We start from the raw sequence: 18920 nt of genomic DNA on the forward strand, positions 1-18920 counted from the left end.
GGTTTATTCACTTCATCTTCCATTATATATTGTTACATCATACGAATAATCCCATTGAATAGTTTTTTATAATTTCATACCAAACAGTACTATTTATTATATCTTATCTTATTTTGTATTTTAGGTTGGTTGGAGATGATTTTGAAGGGTTATATATCCACTAGATAATAATTCTCTAAAGTCATATATATATATATATGGTATTATCTTCCGATATACTGGCAACTCAATGAACCATAAAATACAAGGAAGGGTAGTTGTATTTATCGTCGATTTGTGTTGTTCACTGTAGGGTACTATTTATCGACGTTTTAATTCATTCGGTTATATTAACTGAAAAAATGATTTCTAATAAGGCTACTTTAAAATAAAAAAAACTATAATGACAACATTCCGTTGTTCTATTCAAATATTTTATCTACGAAAAATACTTTAGATAATTTATGTGTTTTGTTGAAAGTGTAGTAGTGACCAGTGATGAAGTTGTAGGTAGATGATTGGATAGAATAAATAAAATGAAATTGGTTTAGAAGCGTAGTTGAGAAGTTTGTTATAACATGTCTAAGATATATTGATTAAGTTACTCAATACAGTTTGAGATTTTTATCTGTACAAACAATAACATTCTTCATTCACTTAGTATTGTCCTAGATTCCATTGCTAGCCACTATCCATCTTTGCTTACAATGCTTGTGAATTTAGGCTATGTTGAGGCAATACGCACATTATGTACATATGCCAATTAGAGACTGACCAGTTGCATTCCTAAACATGAATGGGAAGATTCAAACAAACAATACCAACTGAATTCAAACTTCACCCCATTGCACAAGCAAGTGGCTATCAGGACTCAGTAGTTGAGTGGATAACGCGATGGCATCTGAAGCGAAAGTTACTGGGTTGGAGTCCCAGAGTGAACATCAACTCTGAGATGCAGGTACATCCAGCTGACGAGTCCCAAATAGGACAAAACGTGCGTCCTGGATTCCACTACTAGCCACTATCCATCTTTGCTCAACATTCTTTATTGTTATGTAAAATGTTATTGACATAGGCTATTTAAATGTGGTTTATGCTACTTTTGCAAATTTAAGTAATCTGTAAAAAAATATATTGCTTGTATCAGTTCAGCATCTGTCCAATCTGTAAAGAAAGTATCCTTCAAACATTTAACATCATAACTTGAGTGACATTTTGAGAAATATTATTCAATATTCATTTGTTTATGCCATCAACTTATTCAGTTTCAAACTTAATTTCAAAATGCATTTAATCAGTTGTACGTCCATTCTATGCCAGAAATGATAAACATCAACAAATATTAAATAGTGCTTAATAATGACCGAATTTAGGATAGATTTCGCACAGTTACAACAGGAAGCTATAATCAGTTGAAGCACACGAAGCAAGTACTCGATTATTATGATACCCATGAATAACATTGAACAGTGATCATGATATATTTACAGATAAAACTATGAAGCGTTGAATTCAAACACATTGACTGAATACTATTACAATGGCTAATCAATAGGTATTGAGTTATAACCCATGTAAAATTAGGAATGAGTATTAGTTAATGATACACTTATTACATTTCAGTGCCTCATTTTACCTGATCGAAATCCCTTAACGAAACCAATCTTTAGAGCAAAACAAAACCCATTGTAAACCATATGACTAAACTGAAATTTAACCCCTCATTTTTTAAGCTTAAACATTAAACGTACGCACATTTTGTCATAGGTAACAATAACATCAACGAACACAAAACAATTCTAGTATGGTACCTACTACTTGTATGGACAGATATAAGTAGTACATATCAAAAATCGAACGCAAAATTTTTATGAACAGAAGAGGAAAATGAAGAGAAGAGAAAGTAAAATAAAAAAAACTGTTAAAAGAACGGTAGAAGATTGGTGTATGATTCTTTTTAGTGTATTGTTTCCATATTTTACAAATACAGTGTGTGATTTCGCATAATACAATAAATTGGTTTACTACCCAACACTCCGTTCATTACACTTGTACAAACATTATTATTATTATTAGCAGTAGTAATATTGAGATTATGGTATTCTTTAGTTTGCTAGTGCATCAATCAAATTAAGATCGACAGTGTATAAGAGAGAGTGGAGTGTAAGCGGAAGTGTGTGAAAAATCAATAAAACTGTTGAAAATAATCACTCAAACATTCTTTATCTAATTTTGCAGATTTTATCAAATTTTAAGTAATATGAAATAACTTTTAATTAAAATATGTGTCTTTCCTAAAAATCCTAAGGTATATGATTCATAGGCTTTAGTGTCTAATTTGTGGTATTTCTCTGGTTGAACTAACAAATCGACTGAATTTCGTGGATTGTTTGAAGTTAGACATTGACACTGTTGGATACCGGCTCAGTGGTTCTAGAGGTTAGGAGCTCGCGCGCGAGACCGACAGGTCCTGGGTTCGAACCTCGCGAGGCGGCATCGTAGATGCGCACTGTTGAAGAGTCCCACAATAGGACGAAATGGCCGTTCAGTGCTTCCAGGTTTTCCATGGTGGTCTAGCTTCAATTGACTCATGATCTCAACTATATGAAATTAAATTGACAACTTTAAACGTAGTTAACTCATTAAGATATCTGAATTTGTTGTATATTAATTTATAGCTATGAAACAGAGTTTTCTAAAGTCTGAGCACAAGACAAGTTGTTTAGTGTATGATTAACGACTAAATGAGTGAGCAACGTTGAGATCAGGTACATTATTCTTGTAGAAGATGACATCAATTAATAAGGCGATGAATTTTCATTGATTGGATTAGTTTATTTGTACTTTAAATGATCTCAATTACAACCTACTTCAAATCCCATCTATGACAATTAATTTGCAAGTTAATTTATGTCAAAATGACTAGGTTTTGTAATCAGTTGATTAGAGTCGATAATTGTCTTACTGAGTCTTACTGGAATTTACAAACCAGGAATAGTTGCTTACTATATTTAGTGCAGAATAAATAATGTGACATCATTTAAAATCTTTTCCAGTAATAAAGTTGCTTGAATTTGTTGTTTTCTTCTCCATCTAATTTCTGCTTTTCATTCTTCGATTTCATTCGCTTTTTGAAATTAGACTTTCTATGTTTAGTTTTTCAATATCAATAGTATTGAAAATTTTATTCCTTAGCATTGAATATCTCAGTAGCATACACTTTAAACCCTACCAGGGATAGAATCCAAAACCTTCAGTTTGGACATTTGAATTAATGGGTCAATGTCTAATGGTAAAATTCTTATAGGGTGATGAACATCCAATGGTATTTGTGAATAGTGTATCATTCCCAACATGCTTAAGTTCCATTAGTCACAACAACCCGCAAGTACCCCAGGAACATTTTAAAATAATCACTATTGAGCTGGCTATTATAGGTTAAGTGAACTAGTTCAGCGAGTTGATTATATTCGTCACACATATGCGGGTATTTGTTTAAATGAATTTTCTTAGGAATTATTATTTTATTGAAACTTAGACAAGCAAACATAAATCCATTGAATATCAAGAATTTGAGAAATTTCAGTCTTTCAACAATATTCCAATCATTATTTTTTCCAATTTAACTGCTGGCGGATTTTTCGGAGGAAGGAAAACTGAGAGCAATCGGAATAACAACACAATTGAAAGGATGATGGAGTATGTAAAGAGCATCCCGAGTAAAATGTGCGAATAATGTCTTCAATGCATGATTTTCACATTTTACAAAGGCATAACGTTATGTTACTCTAAAGAACACATCGTTTTACCGTACCTAAGTTCTTATTTACTAAACTATGACATGATAGTTTAACAATATTCTTAATAATCAGGATTATTAGTAGTATGATGGTGTCTGAGTTTGTTTTTCTTACAACTGACCGATTGAATTATAAGCAAAGATGGATAATGGCTAGCAGTGGAATCCAGTTTGACGCGCGTTTCGTTTTATTTGGGACTCGTCAGCTGGATGTATCTGCATCTCAGAGTTGATGTTCACTCTGTGACTCGAAGTCAGTACCTTTCGCTTCAAACGCCAACGCGTTATCCACTCAACTACTGAGTCCTGATAACCACTTGCTTGTTCAATGAGGGTGAGCAAACAATACTAAGTGAATTTGACCGATTGAATGCTTACATTCGGTGATCTATACAAAGACTTACATATCTAATCATAACCAGAACTAATTACATCAATTATTATTTTCTCACAGTAACTACTGTATTACAATCAATCAGTGAAATAAGTTGTCTAATTGACCTACTCAAAAAGAAAACAATAAAACTATTTCGTCATTTGGTTTTTCAAGACAGACAGAGGGTGACAGAGAAAATTAACTGTTACTCATTTAAAACATTTCTGCTTATTACATTAAATAAAGTTTTACTATAGCATATTATGTTGATCATTTAATTGAATTTATAACAACATATACATATGTAGATGCAGGCACTCTTGATGAAATCAATGAACTTAGTATGGGGACCTTGATTGATTACATATTTTGTTCGTGTGTGTGTGTGTAAACACATTTCTTCATATATATTCACATGTATATACTTGTTTATATACATGTGGGCGCTTTCACTATTGTATAAGACGTTATTTCATAAAACTGAGTAAACATTTATCATGTAAAACTGATGAAACTTGTACATAGAACATTATTTCTATCAAAACAATCTTTATAACCAAATCTAAAAATAATTAGTCCTTAATATAACTATTATTATTAACAAACATCAGCTAGACAAAGGATATCTGTTTTTTTAGATGGTGGAGATGATTTGTAGTTAAGGTGGATGATTCTAGTGGAGTTTTGTTCATTGTTTCGTTGTATTTTGGAATTAATCTCTTTACACTATCATTGTGTGCAGATGATTTGTTACTAGTGTTACTTGAATATCTATCAAGGTTTGATATTTTGATGTAGGTTTGTTCTCTGAGCTGGAGGGTATGGTCGTGGAGCTTTCATCGTCGTTCTGAACGACATCATTAGCCCAAACTTCGGGTAGAAGTGAAGTGTTTGATGATGTCGTTCAGAAGGACGATGAAAGCACCACGACCAAACCAACCAGCTCAGAGAACAAACCTACATCAAAATCACTCACCTGAGCTCCAAATCTTCTCCACCATCTCAAGGTTTCATATTATTACAAATTGTTAATGTTCACCGTAATGATAAAGGGATCAAAAAGAAAATGTATACACGAAAAACTCAAAAAATTAATTGATGATGAATGCTAGTCAACTGAGAATTGATTAGTTTTCCTCTATCAACAAAGATTTTACAAAAAAGAGATATTAGTTGGCTTGAGTGATTCTGATTTTTTGTTTACCTGGTAAATATTTAAAAAAAAATAGTATCCAACACGATATTGTAATGACTGATGATCACTGAACACATAATTAAGGTTATTGAATAAATAAAAACTCATGAAAGCAAAATCCATTATCTCAAAGAAAAAAAAGGTAGTCATTAAAGGTGAACATTACTTGAGATTTCATTAAGAACCAGGATGTATTACGTAACTATTTTTCATCCTAGTTTATAGATTTATCTCCACTAAGGACAGAATAAAGGATTTTCAGGTTTTTTGACAAGCATTTAATCTTTAGACCATCTAATTTACATTTCCAATCATATTATGTTATATCCCGTAGAGAATTATGAATGGTAACTTTGAGAACTATTTATGGACCAATATGATACGGTAATTCCTATTGTATAATTGTTAAGTAATTAAACTATTCATTATTCGTGTCCCTCTTATTATAAGATTTATTTTGACATATAGACTATTGTTATACGACTTATCATTCTTGAGTTATCCCTAGTCCATTAATTACTGTTCCCCCTATTCACAGCTACATCTGGCTGAATCTTGTACAAATATTATTCTCTATTTTATGGTACGATGTGGTCAGTTTGTTTAGTATATAAACCCAGTATGTTTGAGAATAATGATTAATATTACAGAGGCTGTTATTAGTGTTCTGGACTTAACTGTCTGGGCTAGACAGAAAACAGGACTGATAAGTACTGGAGACTGCTCATACGGCTTTTGTGTATCATTGCTCTGATCGATAATTCACTCCTCTCTAATAGGTGGGGATCATCACTTCATAATACAAACAGGGCACACATACGCACGCACACGATATAACAATTAAAACATGGCAAAACTACCACTTACAGATGAATCTCATACCTGTAAAATCTCTTTCAACGATAAGATAGTCATAATTGTTTAAGATAGAGTAAACATTTTGAGAAACTGAAAATACTTGAATAGTTAAATTGATAAGAGATCGAATTTCCAAATGAATAATGATAAAAAATAATAAGCCTAGCTATAAGAGTAAATCTATATGAAAAATAAATAGTTCGTCATAATGAACAGTAAAAAACTTGATCATACTTAAATGAATGATCCGGATCGGAGAAAATGAATGAAAAAATTGTGCCGTTATCCGCTATTCTCTTACCGAAATATCAGTTATCTGAAGGGGGTTTTGTGGAAATTTTGGTATTTTTTTTATAGTTGAGATCATGAGTCAATTGAAGCTAGACCATCATGGAAAACCTGGAAGCACTGGATGGCCGTTTCGTCCTATTATGGAACTCCTCAGAAGTGCGCACCGACGATCCCGCACTCGCGAGATTCGAACCCAGGCCGTCCAGTGCTTCCAGGTTTTCCATGGTGGACTAGCTTCAATTGACTCATGATTTCAACTATGAAAATACTGAAATATCCACAAAAACCCTTCTGATTTACAAATGTTTAGTTAAATTAATTATTTCATAAATCATGACAGTAGAAATAATCTCTCCTTGTTATTTTTTCATTATTATCTTTACCCTCATGTAGTCCTGATTATTCCTGGAAATTGATGTGTGTTCTGTGATCATTTCTGTGAACATATCTTATTAAATCAATAATAATCAAAGGAAAGCGGTAGAAATAGTCAACTCGCCGTATGAACATCAAAAGTAAATGTTAAACGTTTGTAGGAATCTTATGTTACATAGTTGGAAGTAAACAATAAAAAATGATTTGCTATTTTACTTGCGTGAATTTATCACCTTTGAAGGAATTTGTGCATCAGGTAGACTTAATTCAATATCCTTTAATATCTTAATCAAAATTATTAAAACCGAAGCCCTGGTACGGCTGAGAGTGAGGAGAGCCCTCCCTCTCTCTCGAAATGCTCTCACATGGCCACGCGTATACAGCCTCTGCCAGAAAAGTCCTACTCACTGCCTATTCGTGGGGCGGGTGTTGTTTACGAAGTCGAGAGGACAAAAAGCGAATGTCCGACGCTTTAACCGGGACATGGAAAGTCCACCTGGAGGAGTTGAAAAACCCTGAATCCAAACCAATGGTGCACATGGGTTCCAGTATCCTGAGGGAACAAATGGCGTGTGTATCAACCGTTGGTCACCAGCTACCATGGAACTGCATCTCTTCACGATGCTCCACTGCTTTATGGATCAGACCTTTAGGTCAAAGGCTTCGGGTGTGGTCCCCTAAGAAAACCACCTGCTTCAGTCTGGGCAGTCGGGCAGTATCATAGCCCTCACACAATTAAATGAAATGACAATTCTTTGTGTGGCGCATATATACCTGGTGCCCCCTTGTATCAATATTTATGTGTTCAAATAAATAAATAAATATTCTGTGGACTTGATCAAATACATAAGTCTTTCACCACTGTAATCAAACAAATTGATATCCATAATTTAAAACAGAATAATATAGATGAATAATTTAAATAAAGCGACATTATGAACTTACATATTCTAATAGATCTGATGCTCTAGCTTCTAATTCTTGCATACGTTCCTCAATTCTACGTATTGCTTGTCCAGCTTCTTCACGTTCTATTTCATATCTTTGAAGACAATATTGAAGATGATCTAGCTATCATTGAATGTTGATATTTTGTATTGCAGAAGAATGTAAAATAGAAAGAAAACAGGAAGAAGCAAAAATGAAGTGATAAAAATAGACCAATAAATAATCCTTTTGGTTTGTTGTTTTATTGAATAGAAGATTGACAAATCAATTCAATCTTTTATTTGAAATGTGTATGAATAACTTTATTTAAAGCTGGAAATAAACTTACCATATTTCGATTCTGTTTAGTAGTGGAATTCATGACATTTATATTCATTTAGTATTGTTTGTTTGGATTTTCCCATTGATGTTTTTAGGACTGCAACTGGTCAGTCTCTTATTGATATAAGTACATACTGTGCGTATTGCCTCGATACAGTCTTAATTCACAAGCATTGTAAGCAAAGATGGATAGTAGCTAACAGTTCCAAATAGAACGAAACGCGCGTCCTGGATTCCACTGCTAGCCACTATCCATTTTTGCATATCATGACATTTATGTTTCGTTTTATTTAGGACTTATCGACTGGATTTCATTGTATTTTGGTAATATTCTTTACATTAGAACTCTAACTTAGTTACTTTTGCTTCAAAAATACCAACGCTTGAGCCACTGATGCCAATATTCGGGAAGTGCGCTCAAGATGAGTATATACCAATGGAGACAGTGCATTTATTGTTCTTAATATCAACAACAGGAAAGTCCAAATACTTCCATGTAAAATCTTTATATATATATATACATATATATCGAGTTTATGAACGTCAATTCAAGATGTTATACTTTTTAGAATATCTAAAAGTCTTCACTGAATCCTGACAAACAGTCCTACCCCATAACTGAAGTACTTTCTTATTCTTTTGATTTCTTTCTTAGTAGTTAATTATAATTTACATATAAAGGTACAAAAGATGAATTCAACCAAAGAGTTCTTATTCAATATCTATTCATTTTTATAGCTAAGCAATATAATAAACGCCTATTACTCTATCAGCCTATAAACAAATTGTATAGTATAAGAATCTTAGTTTCCTTATAGGTCTGATCAGAAAAACTGACTACTTAGTTTTCAGTACACATTTGTAAATTCATTAGTTTATGAGATGGAAGAAATCTGTACATAAACATTAGGATGAATGTAATTAACCGAATAAATAAAATAAATAAAAATAATAAGAAAGTAGAATAAACCGGAATATTTTTGTATATATAGGATTATAATATGAGAAACATATAAAGCCATGGTAATGACAAGTTGATAATCAACTGTTGTCTGTCTAAACAGCTCTTGGATTAAAAGCAAAGATCGATAGTGGTTCGCTATGGAATCCAGGACGCGAGTTTCATCCTATTTGGGACTCGTTAGCTGGATATACATGTATCTCAGAGTTGATGTTCACGCTATGACTCAAACCCAGTATCGTTCTCTTCAAACGCCATCACGTTATCCACTTAGTTACTTATCCACTATCCATCTCTGCTTATAATTCTTGTGAATTAAGGCAATATAGAGGAAATACACACAGTATGCATATATGCCAATAAGAGACTGATTGATTACAGTCCTAAACATCAATGGGAAGATTCAAGGAAACAATATCAAGTGAATTTAGCTCTTGAATTAAAATGTTAATGGTTAAAGCTTCAATAGTGTAAATCGGGTTTAACCACATACCGCTTTCAAAATATGACTGATTCATACAAAGAAGGCAGTATATTTTACGAAGTTGCTATGTTCGAGATATTATGGTATCTCTTTAGTACCGGTAAACAAAGTGTATACTAACAACGCAACAACAGGATGAAGCTAAGCTATCCCTCCGTATCTCAGTCCTGCTAACTAGAGGAAGAAGATCAGAGTTATCAGGGAAAGCATATAATTCCACAAGCAGACCGAAAGAACAAATGAGAAGCACTCAACACATGCGTAATATCTACAATATAAAAATGTACTTGAAAAGCGTCACAACAAAGCATACTAAAAGAGGAAACGAACCAGTGACTTCTAAAATCCTTTCAGGTGTGAAACACAAACGGAAGATAATAATGGGTGCTTTTTGCGCGAAAATGAGAAATCCGAAATTCCACAATTAAATTACAAACTAAAAAGTTTACTAAGTGATTTTGGAAATTCCTCAGCAGAGTGTACTTGATTTATATTGTCTTTCAATAATTCAAGCTGATAAATAATTTTGATCATACGGGTGTGGCGTTGATGAATAAATTACTTTCTTCCGCTGATTGTCTCATATCTTGACAGTTATCCACAATATAATTTTTAATTCTATTAAAGCTTTATTACATCAATCATTATTTAATAGTTAAACCAATCGAAATTTTTTTTCATTCTTCTTACTTGGCACTTCGCCAGAATAGTTTCAACATTTGTATGTGTATGTGTATACACATGTATTTTATAAATTATGAATTTCTGTATTTTTATCTATTACTCGGGAGTGATTCGAGTACTATCTGGCTCTTTAACTTTAACCAAATACTCTTTATTTTATGGTGTATCCTGTAGCACTTCCAGGATTGCTGCCGGTTCCAAACCCGGGTTAAGGAGAAGGGCTAGGCATAGGGTCAGAAAACCCGTCCTATAGAAAGCAACCATGGTAAAAAAAAAACGCTGACCAGAAAAAATCACTTAAGCCATTTAAAATCTGCCCTAGGAGTTGATAGGTCTTTATTTAGGAGAGTTATGACGGCTCATGGTGAAATCCGATATTCTTCGGGAGTCATGAGGCCAATGTCCCTTCTAACAACAATTAATATAGGTATATGGAATGTCCGGACAATGTAGGAGACCGGGAGGAAAAGTTAAGTAGATACAGAAATGAGGAGATAAAAATTGACGGTTCTAGAAATCAGCGAAACCCATTGAACCCAAGCTGGATATAAAAGAATAGATTCAAGAGAGATACCGTTGGACACAGGTCGTGAAAAAGAAAATGCTTTCCACACACAGGAAGCTTCACTAATGCTGTTCAAAGAAGCATGAAAAGCACTTATAGGCTTGGAATCTAATGGACTCAGAATCATCAAAGCATCCTACAAAAGAAGGAGTCAAAATAAACGTTATTCAGTGCTATGCGCCTAGCAGTAATAGCAGTATAGATGATGAAGACCAGTTTTATGGGAGGATGTAGTCAATCGTAAGGAAAAGCCCAGGAATGGCACTGACTATCCAGATGAGAGACCCATACGTCAAGGTCTGAGTGAACAACACCGGATATGAAGACGTCATGGGACGACATAGACTAGGAGAAAGGAACGAGAATAGTGACAGATTTGCATATTTTTATGCATTCAACAAATGTGCTATCGGTGGCTCAATGTTCTCACACAAACGCATATAAAAAGTTACATGGGTTTCATCAGACCATGTTACAGTGAAGCAGATAGGTCATATTTGCATTACTGAAATATTCAGAAGGTCAATGAAAGACGTGAGAACCAAGAGAGGAGGTGACAGAGCTTCAGATCAACACCTGGTGGTTGCCAAGATAAAACTGAAGCTAAACAACGCTGGACAACTGAACAAACAGCATTATAAAGGTTTAATACAGCACTCCCTCGACATACTGACAAACTCAAGGAATTCAAAGTAATTTTAAGTAACAGGTTTCAAATTTTACAAGATCTACTCAAAGAATAGAAAACTACTATGAAGAACAACTGTAAAGAGATCAAAGAGGCACTAACTTCAACGTGTCATTGGGTGCTCGGCCGTCAGAAGCATCATCATAAGGAATGGATTTCTATGGGAACCCTGGACAAGATCGAAGAATGGAGGAACAGGAAGACAGTATTTAACAGTAGTCGATCACGATCAGAGAACAGAACAAATACCTAGAAGCAAGCGAGAGATTCAAGAGAAGAATTAGAGCCGACAAGCAGAAATACGTGAAAGACCTAGCAATGACAGTGAAAAATTCTGTAAGCGAAGAAATCATGGAACAAATATATGACACAACAAAGAAACTGGTAAGGAAATATAGTAAACCAGAGAGACCCGTCAAGGACAAAGAAGGAAAAACAACCACCGAGATTCAAGAACAGTGTGGGTAGAACACTTTCAGGAACTTTTGAATAGAATAACTCTAGTGAATCCAGCGGATATCAAAGCAGCATACACAAACCTTCCTATAGATGTCGCTCCACCAGAGATCGAAGAAATCAAGACGTCCATTAGACAAATCAAGAATGAGAAAACAGCAGGACCTGATAATATACTATCTGAAGCACTGAGGTCAGACATTAAAGTAACTGCAACTATGCTTTACACTGTATTAAGGAAGATTTATGAGGAAGGACAAGTACCACAGACAGACTGGAAAGTGGGGTAGCTCATCTAGATACTGAAATAGGAGATCTGAGCAAGTGTAAGAACTGCAGAGGCATCACATTACTGTCAGCATTAAGAAAAGTTCTCAACAGAGTGTTGTTGTACGCAAACAAATGATTCAGTAAACGTTGAACTCCGAGATCAACAGACCGGATTCCATAAGGATTTGTCATGCACAGACCGAATCGCGACACTACGGATTATTTTTCAGCAGTCTAATGAATGAAATTCGTCACTATGCATCAGCTTCCTTGACTATGAGAAGCAGAGGAGGACTTTGTGGAACATTCTTCGCCACTACGGTGTACCTGAAAAGACAGTTAACATCATACGGAACTCATACAGCGGACTACACTGAAAAGTGATGAACGGAGGACAGCTGACAGATGCGTTTCAAAGGAGGATCGGAGTAAGACAAGGCTACCTACTCTCCCCTTCCTCTTTCTTCTGGTGGTTGACTGGACTAGGAAAACCTCGACATCTGAGTGAAAGCATGGAATAAAATGGACAGGTTGGATGCAGATAGATGATTTGGACCTTGCAGATGACCTAGCCCTTCTATCCCATGCACACAAACTAATGCAGTTGAAGATAGCCAGTATAACAGCAGCCTCTGCAGCAGTAGGTCTCCACATACATAAAAGAAAAACCAAGAACCTCAAATACAACACGGAGAACACCAACACAATCACACTCTTTGGGGAAACTCTGGAAGAGGCTTAAACTTTCACATATCATGGCAGCACCATCGATCAATAAGGAGAATCGGATGTAGATGTGAAGGTAAGGACTGGCAAACTAAGGGTGGCATTTCTACAGTTGAAGAACATCTGGAATTCAAAACAACTGTCAACTAAAATCACAGTCACAATCTTCAATACGAGAACGTCAAGATAGTTCTACTGCATGGATCTGAAACTTCAAGAACTACTACGACCATCATCAAAGACGTACAAATATTTATAAACAATTGTCTACACAAGATACTCAATGTCCGTTGACTTGATACCATCAGCAACAACCTACTGTGGAAGAGAACAAATCGGCTTACATGGGAAGAGGAAATTGGAGGTGGGTAGGAGATACCTTAGTTAAATCATCAGACTGCATCACTGAGCAATCGCTAACTTGGAATTCTGGAGCGAAAAGGAAAAGAGGTGGACCAAGAAACACATTACGTCAAGAGTTAAAAACAGACATTAAAAGAATGAATGGCAACTGGAAACAACTGGAAAGGATTGCCCAGAGCAGAGGTCGATGGAGAATGCTGGTAAGCTGCCTACGCTCCTCGTCGTGGTGTAACAGGCGTCAGTAAGTTATTGGGAAATTTGAGGAAGAATGCAGAAAATACAGAAAAATGTAGAATACAATATTGTATTTAGTCGTTTTTTAGTATTAAGATTTCTTTGGATTTTTAATGGTAACTTGTGTTCTGTCAGTAATGGGTTTGTTAAGTGAATAGAAGAGACATAAAAAACCAATGACGCAAAATACACTGAAAAATATTGATGCAATTGTTGAGTGAGTATTATAAGATTCAGATTAAAAAATTCGTTAGAATAATACACACATCCAGGTTTAGTCGTTGTTGCTTTACTCTCAAAAATTCTTAGACGTTTGTTACTTAGGAGATTCAAAGTGATGTAAAACAGGTGTTCAGACGAATTTAGATGGTTGTCAAACTTACTCTAGTTTACCTACACTTATTGATCACTTAAAACTCTTGTCTTTCAAGCCATCAAAGTACAATAAATTCTGCTGATATAATTTAAATGTAACTATTTGTCTGGATGACTCAATATCATATACACCATACTTACAGGCAGTTGACGTTAGCCCATATACCTAACTTTTGGGCCAACTAACTCTAATCATCCATGAATATCCGGAAGCATAAAGAGACATATATTTTTCATACCACTTAAACCTAAGTTACTTACATAAGTAGCTGTCAGATTTTAATAATAATTTTATTCTTTCCATTTAATGGGTGCTACCCTACCTTGTATATAAGTCATATTTTATTAGCTGGTGGTCAAATTACAACGTCATTATTGGAATGGAATTTATGTTAAGAACTAGACAAACATCACATATCGGTTACCATTCCATATGAAAAACTTATTGCTGTTGCTATACAAATAGCTATTACAGTAATGACACTAGGTTATATATATATTCTAACGGCTTAATTGTATATTACTGAACTTATACTATAAACTAAACAGTGCGTATATATACCTTCTCACACATGTGTAAACATGATTATTTATTTAAATTAGAATTTAAATACACTATGGAAAAATCAATATGAGGCCAAAAATAATCGATCAAACTTTTATATTTCTTTCCTTAGTACACATAGAAACTAGATTCACATATTGGCAAACGTACACTCGTACGCACACACACACTTACAAACAATCATCAAAAACAAAAAAAAACAACGTCAAGCAGGATTTAAAATGCAACATTTTTCTTAATCATTTATACATTGATTTACTCAATAGAATATTGTATCATTTGCTTCTAATATACCAAAATATAAAATCATAATTAGTACTACTTAAAAAGAACCTTATCATCTTGGATCAATATTATTGTATGTCACCAATTACTCAAACCATATGATGATCATTGTTTTAGTGTTTGTAAAAGCGCAACTAACCATTGTACATTTAATTTCCATATTAATATTTGATCTTTGGTTTTTAATGAAGAAAAAACAAAAGAAGTAACTATCCTGATGAATCATTGGGCTAGTTACCTTAGTAATAAATAATAATTGATTTGATTAGAATTAAAAGGCGGTATACATAAACTTATTTGTATTGAAGTATAGTTTATAATGTAGATATAATGTAGATAGTCATATTTTATTAATGGTACATTCTTATAATACACCTTTGTAATCCAGTATATAAAGGCTAGTTGTTGGACATAGACATTTCATGTTATTGCGGCTTATTTTTGACCCTTGATCGTGATTTATTTGAATTAAGATGAGGTAAATGATATTTTGTAAATCATTTTTTGGAAAATGACATTTTATGCAGAGAATTTTTCGTTGATGCCTAATGATTAAACTATTCACTTCTATATAACTAACAGTGTAGATTGAAATTACTCGTTAAGTGAAGATCAATGAAGTTAGCTTTATTGTATGAAGAATTAGTGGTAATGTTGATACAACGAGACTATAATTTATGGATGAAGCAATCAAGTATAAGATAACAGGTCTCAGATTTTGGCGCAAAATTCACTCATCCATTTGGATAATGAGAGTTTTGGTATTATAAGTAATTCCTAACCTTAACCATCAACTGTAAATCATAATTCTAATTCTGCACACTGGTTTATAACCATCATTTACTCCTAGTTATTAGGTAAACACTCTCAAGATCACTCTAGCGTCGCTCAAAAGTCGTCCATAACTTAAAGTCTCACCGATAAGTTGCTTTCTTGCAACTAAGGATTTAAGACAATGAAGTAAAAATTAGTGTTATTGTAGTGGCATAACTAAGACAATTGTAATGGTAACCTGATTAGAGTAAATAATCCATTCAATTCACGGACATTCAGCAGTAGGTTACACAACTTAGTGCCGTCTGGCATACAGTGTGATTCAAATGTAATTACAAAAAGCATGAAAACTGTTACTGAGTTATGTCATTGAAACAATATAAATTACGACTTAACGGAATTCAAATATAACAAGCACAAACTGCTGTTCCCAATTGTTTAACTTGTGAACAACTGTCTTCCACAGTGACTTGAGAACTGTTATTTATATGATCAAGCTTACTTACTTCAGGCATCTTATTGATAATGAATGAATGGACATTAAAACTGTTAATTAATGCTTAATTATCAGAAGGGGTTTTTGTGGAGATTTAGTATTTTTCATAGTTGAAAGCGTTAGTCAATCGAAGCTAGACCACCATGGAAAACCTGGAAACACTGGACGGATCAGTTGAAGTTAGACATTAACACCGTTGGATGCCAGCTCGGTGGTCTATCGGTTAAGGGCTCTGGCTCGAGACTGGTAGGTCCTGGGTTCGAATCTCGCGAGAGCGGGTTCGTGGATACGCACTGCTGAGGAGTCCCATAATAGGACGAAACGGCCGTCCAGTGTTCCCAGGTTTTCCATGGTGGTCTAGCTTCAATTAATGCTTAAGTTATTCCCTCCATGAGTGTGAATACATCTCTTCAATTTGAATAATCTGATTATGCAAATACAATTAGTGAATAATCCATATTGCAAAAGTAAACATTTTTTTGTTGTTGAAAAAAACTTGGCACCAAACAGTCTGATGTATCATGCTATAATACTACGTCATATATGTATTTCTATGAAATATTTATTAAAATATTACAATCTGTTAAGGTTTGTTTATTCAAAATGGTTGTGATGTGAATTAAGTGACATTGGACATTGAAAGTAAATTTCATCTTTAAAATATGTCATTCAAAAGAAAATATGCAAAGTTAGCTGAATGACTTGAGGTGAACAAAAACAAGCTGAAGAGAAAGAATATGAGATATGAGAGTAATTCACATATTATAATGTAAGTTAATGGTAGGTAGCCAAAAAAAACATCATCTCTCAAACATTTAAATCCGGTTACTGAGTAACAGCCACGGTAAAATAGTTTAACAGTTTAGGCTGGCTTGAGCGATTTGTTAAATGACCTTGATATGTGCTACACATCAATACAATCAGTAGATAGTAAGTATGAATGGCCGACTTATAAACCAAGAAATTGGAGTTAAGAAGTAGTTTGTGCTGATGATGCCGTTCAGAAGGACGATGAAAGCTCCACGACCAAACCATCCAGCTCAGAGAACAAAACTCCATCAAAATCACCCACCTGAGCTACAAATCGTCTCTACCATCTCAAAATCATACGAGTGTAGTACGTTTTCAGTCAATCTTGCCCACTTGTGAATTTTTAGTTTAGATAATCCATTTATAATTCTACTCAGTCTAATAAACAAATGTTAGCATGGTTGACGTATTTTATAGATGTAACCTTTGTAATTTTATTCATCCAGATGAGGTGAATTTTTATGCTAAATATCTGTACACAAGAGGAATCTGTGACACCTACAACTTAAAATTTATCAATTTTTTCGGGACGAACTTAAATCTATTCCATATTGATCAACTGTCTGTTGCTACTAGTAAAGAACTGAATCATATGTTCCAACTAGTCGCTGGTGTCTGATCCCTTTTCTTCCGTAAGATTTTCTATAATAGATTGATATCTCAATGAAAGTCATTAGTTTTAAGGCCATTTTTAGGTAACTTAACACTTCTTAAGTAAAAACTCTTAAATAAAAATGCCTATGAAACTTATCCGCATTTTAATCAAGTCCTTCTTAATCTTGACCTAAACCGAACTAAAAAACTATCCAGTAAACTTGACTGTGATAGGAAAAAAAAAGGGAATTTCGTTATCTATCCTATTTTTTTTTGGTTGATAAATTGAATGGATTTTTCTTGTTTTGGTTCTTTACTACTCAACTAACACATACACACACACACAAATAAATATATAATATTAAGTAATACTTGCTATGTATTATAATGACAATAGAAATGTATTCATAATGATTGACTTAAGTGATATGAACACTTACATACATACATAAAAATGTAAATATGTTAAGTATTGAAAACCAGTATCTAACAAATCAATATCAGATAACTATTGTTCAGTAAACTAGATGATCAAGATATTTGAAAAAAAAACAAAAAAAGAATAAAGAATAACTTTTGTTACCAAGTAGTCGTGTATATTTTAAAGAGATTTATTTAACAGAAAGGGGTTTCGTAGAGATTATAGTAGTATTTTTATAGTTGAACTCATGAGTAAATTGAAGCTAGACAACCATGGAGAACCTGGAAGCACTGGATGGCCGTTTCGTCCTATTGCAGGATTCCTCAGCAGTGCGAATCCACGATCCCACCTCGCGAGATTTATTTAATTCATATTGAATTTTCTTCACATAAAATATATGAAGTCAACTATAACGATGGTCCAATAGTAATTCATGTATGATATTGGATGTTTGTGACACTATTATATCATAAATTAACTGAATTTGACAGATGTTGAACTATGGAATCTCAACAAAATGCTTGAAGGGTATACTGTTCATTGTGATACCGAAGTCTAAAGCGTTCCCTTTTCTGTCAAGTGTTTATGCAATAATATTTTTTAAGAATTCAAGAACAAAATGAAAAAGGTGTCTTGGCTTTTGGATTATGGTAGTTCTCCAGCTGACGTCAATCTGCGGTATAAATTGCATTCGGATACCTGAGTGTTTTGTGCATTTTTCATCTTTAACACTCACTTACTGATATTTTCCATTGAATGGAATTGATAAAACATTAGTAGATAGTATTTTAAACCACGAAAATAACTATATAAATATTGGTAAGCAGAGATGGATAGTGGCTAGCAGTGGAATCGAGGACGCGCGCTTCGTCCTATTTGGGACTCGTCAGCTGGATGTACCTGCATCCCCGAGCTTCTGCCCCCTCTTCATCCTCCTATACGTGTTAATGATCGCTAGGACTTCGGGTACAGGCGGTCTGTTTGTAATAGACATATCTATACTGATGGATGCATAACAATGGGACGG

The 18920-nt window shown here is 34.0% G+C and overlaps 1 protein-coding gene across 1 annotated transcript in view; it reads right to left on the bottom strand.

The window, feature by feature from the left end:
- Smp_152890 (hypothetical protein) overlaps positions 1-18920 on the bottom strand; it is a gene marked incomplete at both ends in the record, with an annotated part of 56917 nt that overhangs the window by 32602 nt on the left and 5395 nt on the right. Inside the window, one exon of the mRNA XM_018798689.1 lies at positions 7819-7944. Within this exon, the coding sequence (XP_018653606.1) occupies positions 7819-7944 (126 nt within the window). The remainder of the gene's footprint in view (positions 1-7818; positions 7945-18920) is intronic.

The sequence above is a fragment of the Schistosoma mansoni genome, chromosome 7 (assembly GCF_000237925.1).
Source record: "Schistosoma mansoni strain Puerto Rico chromosome 7, complete genome".
Lineage (NCBI taxonomy): Eukaryota > Metazoa > Platyhelminthes > Trematoda > Strigeidida > Schistosomatidae > Schistosoma > Schistosoma mansoni.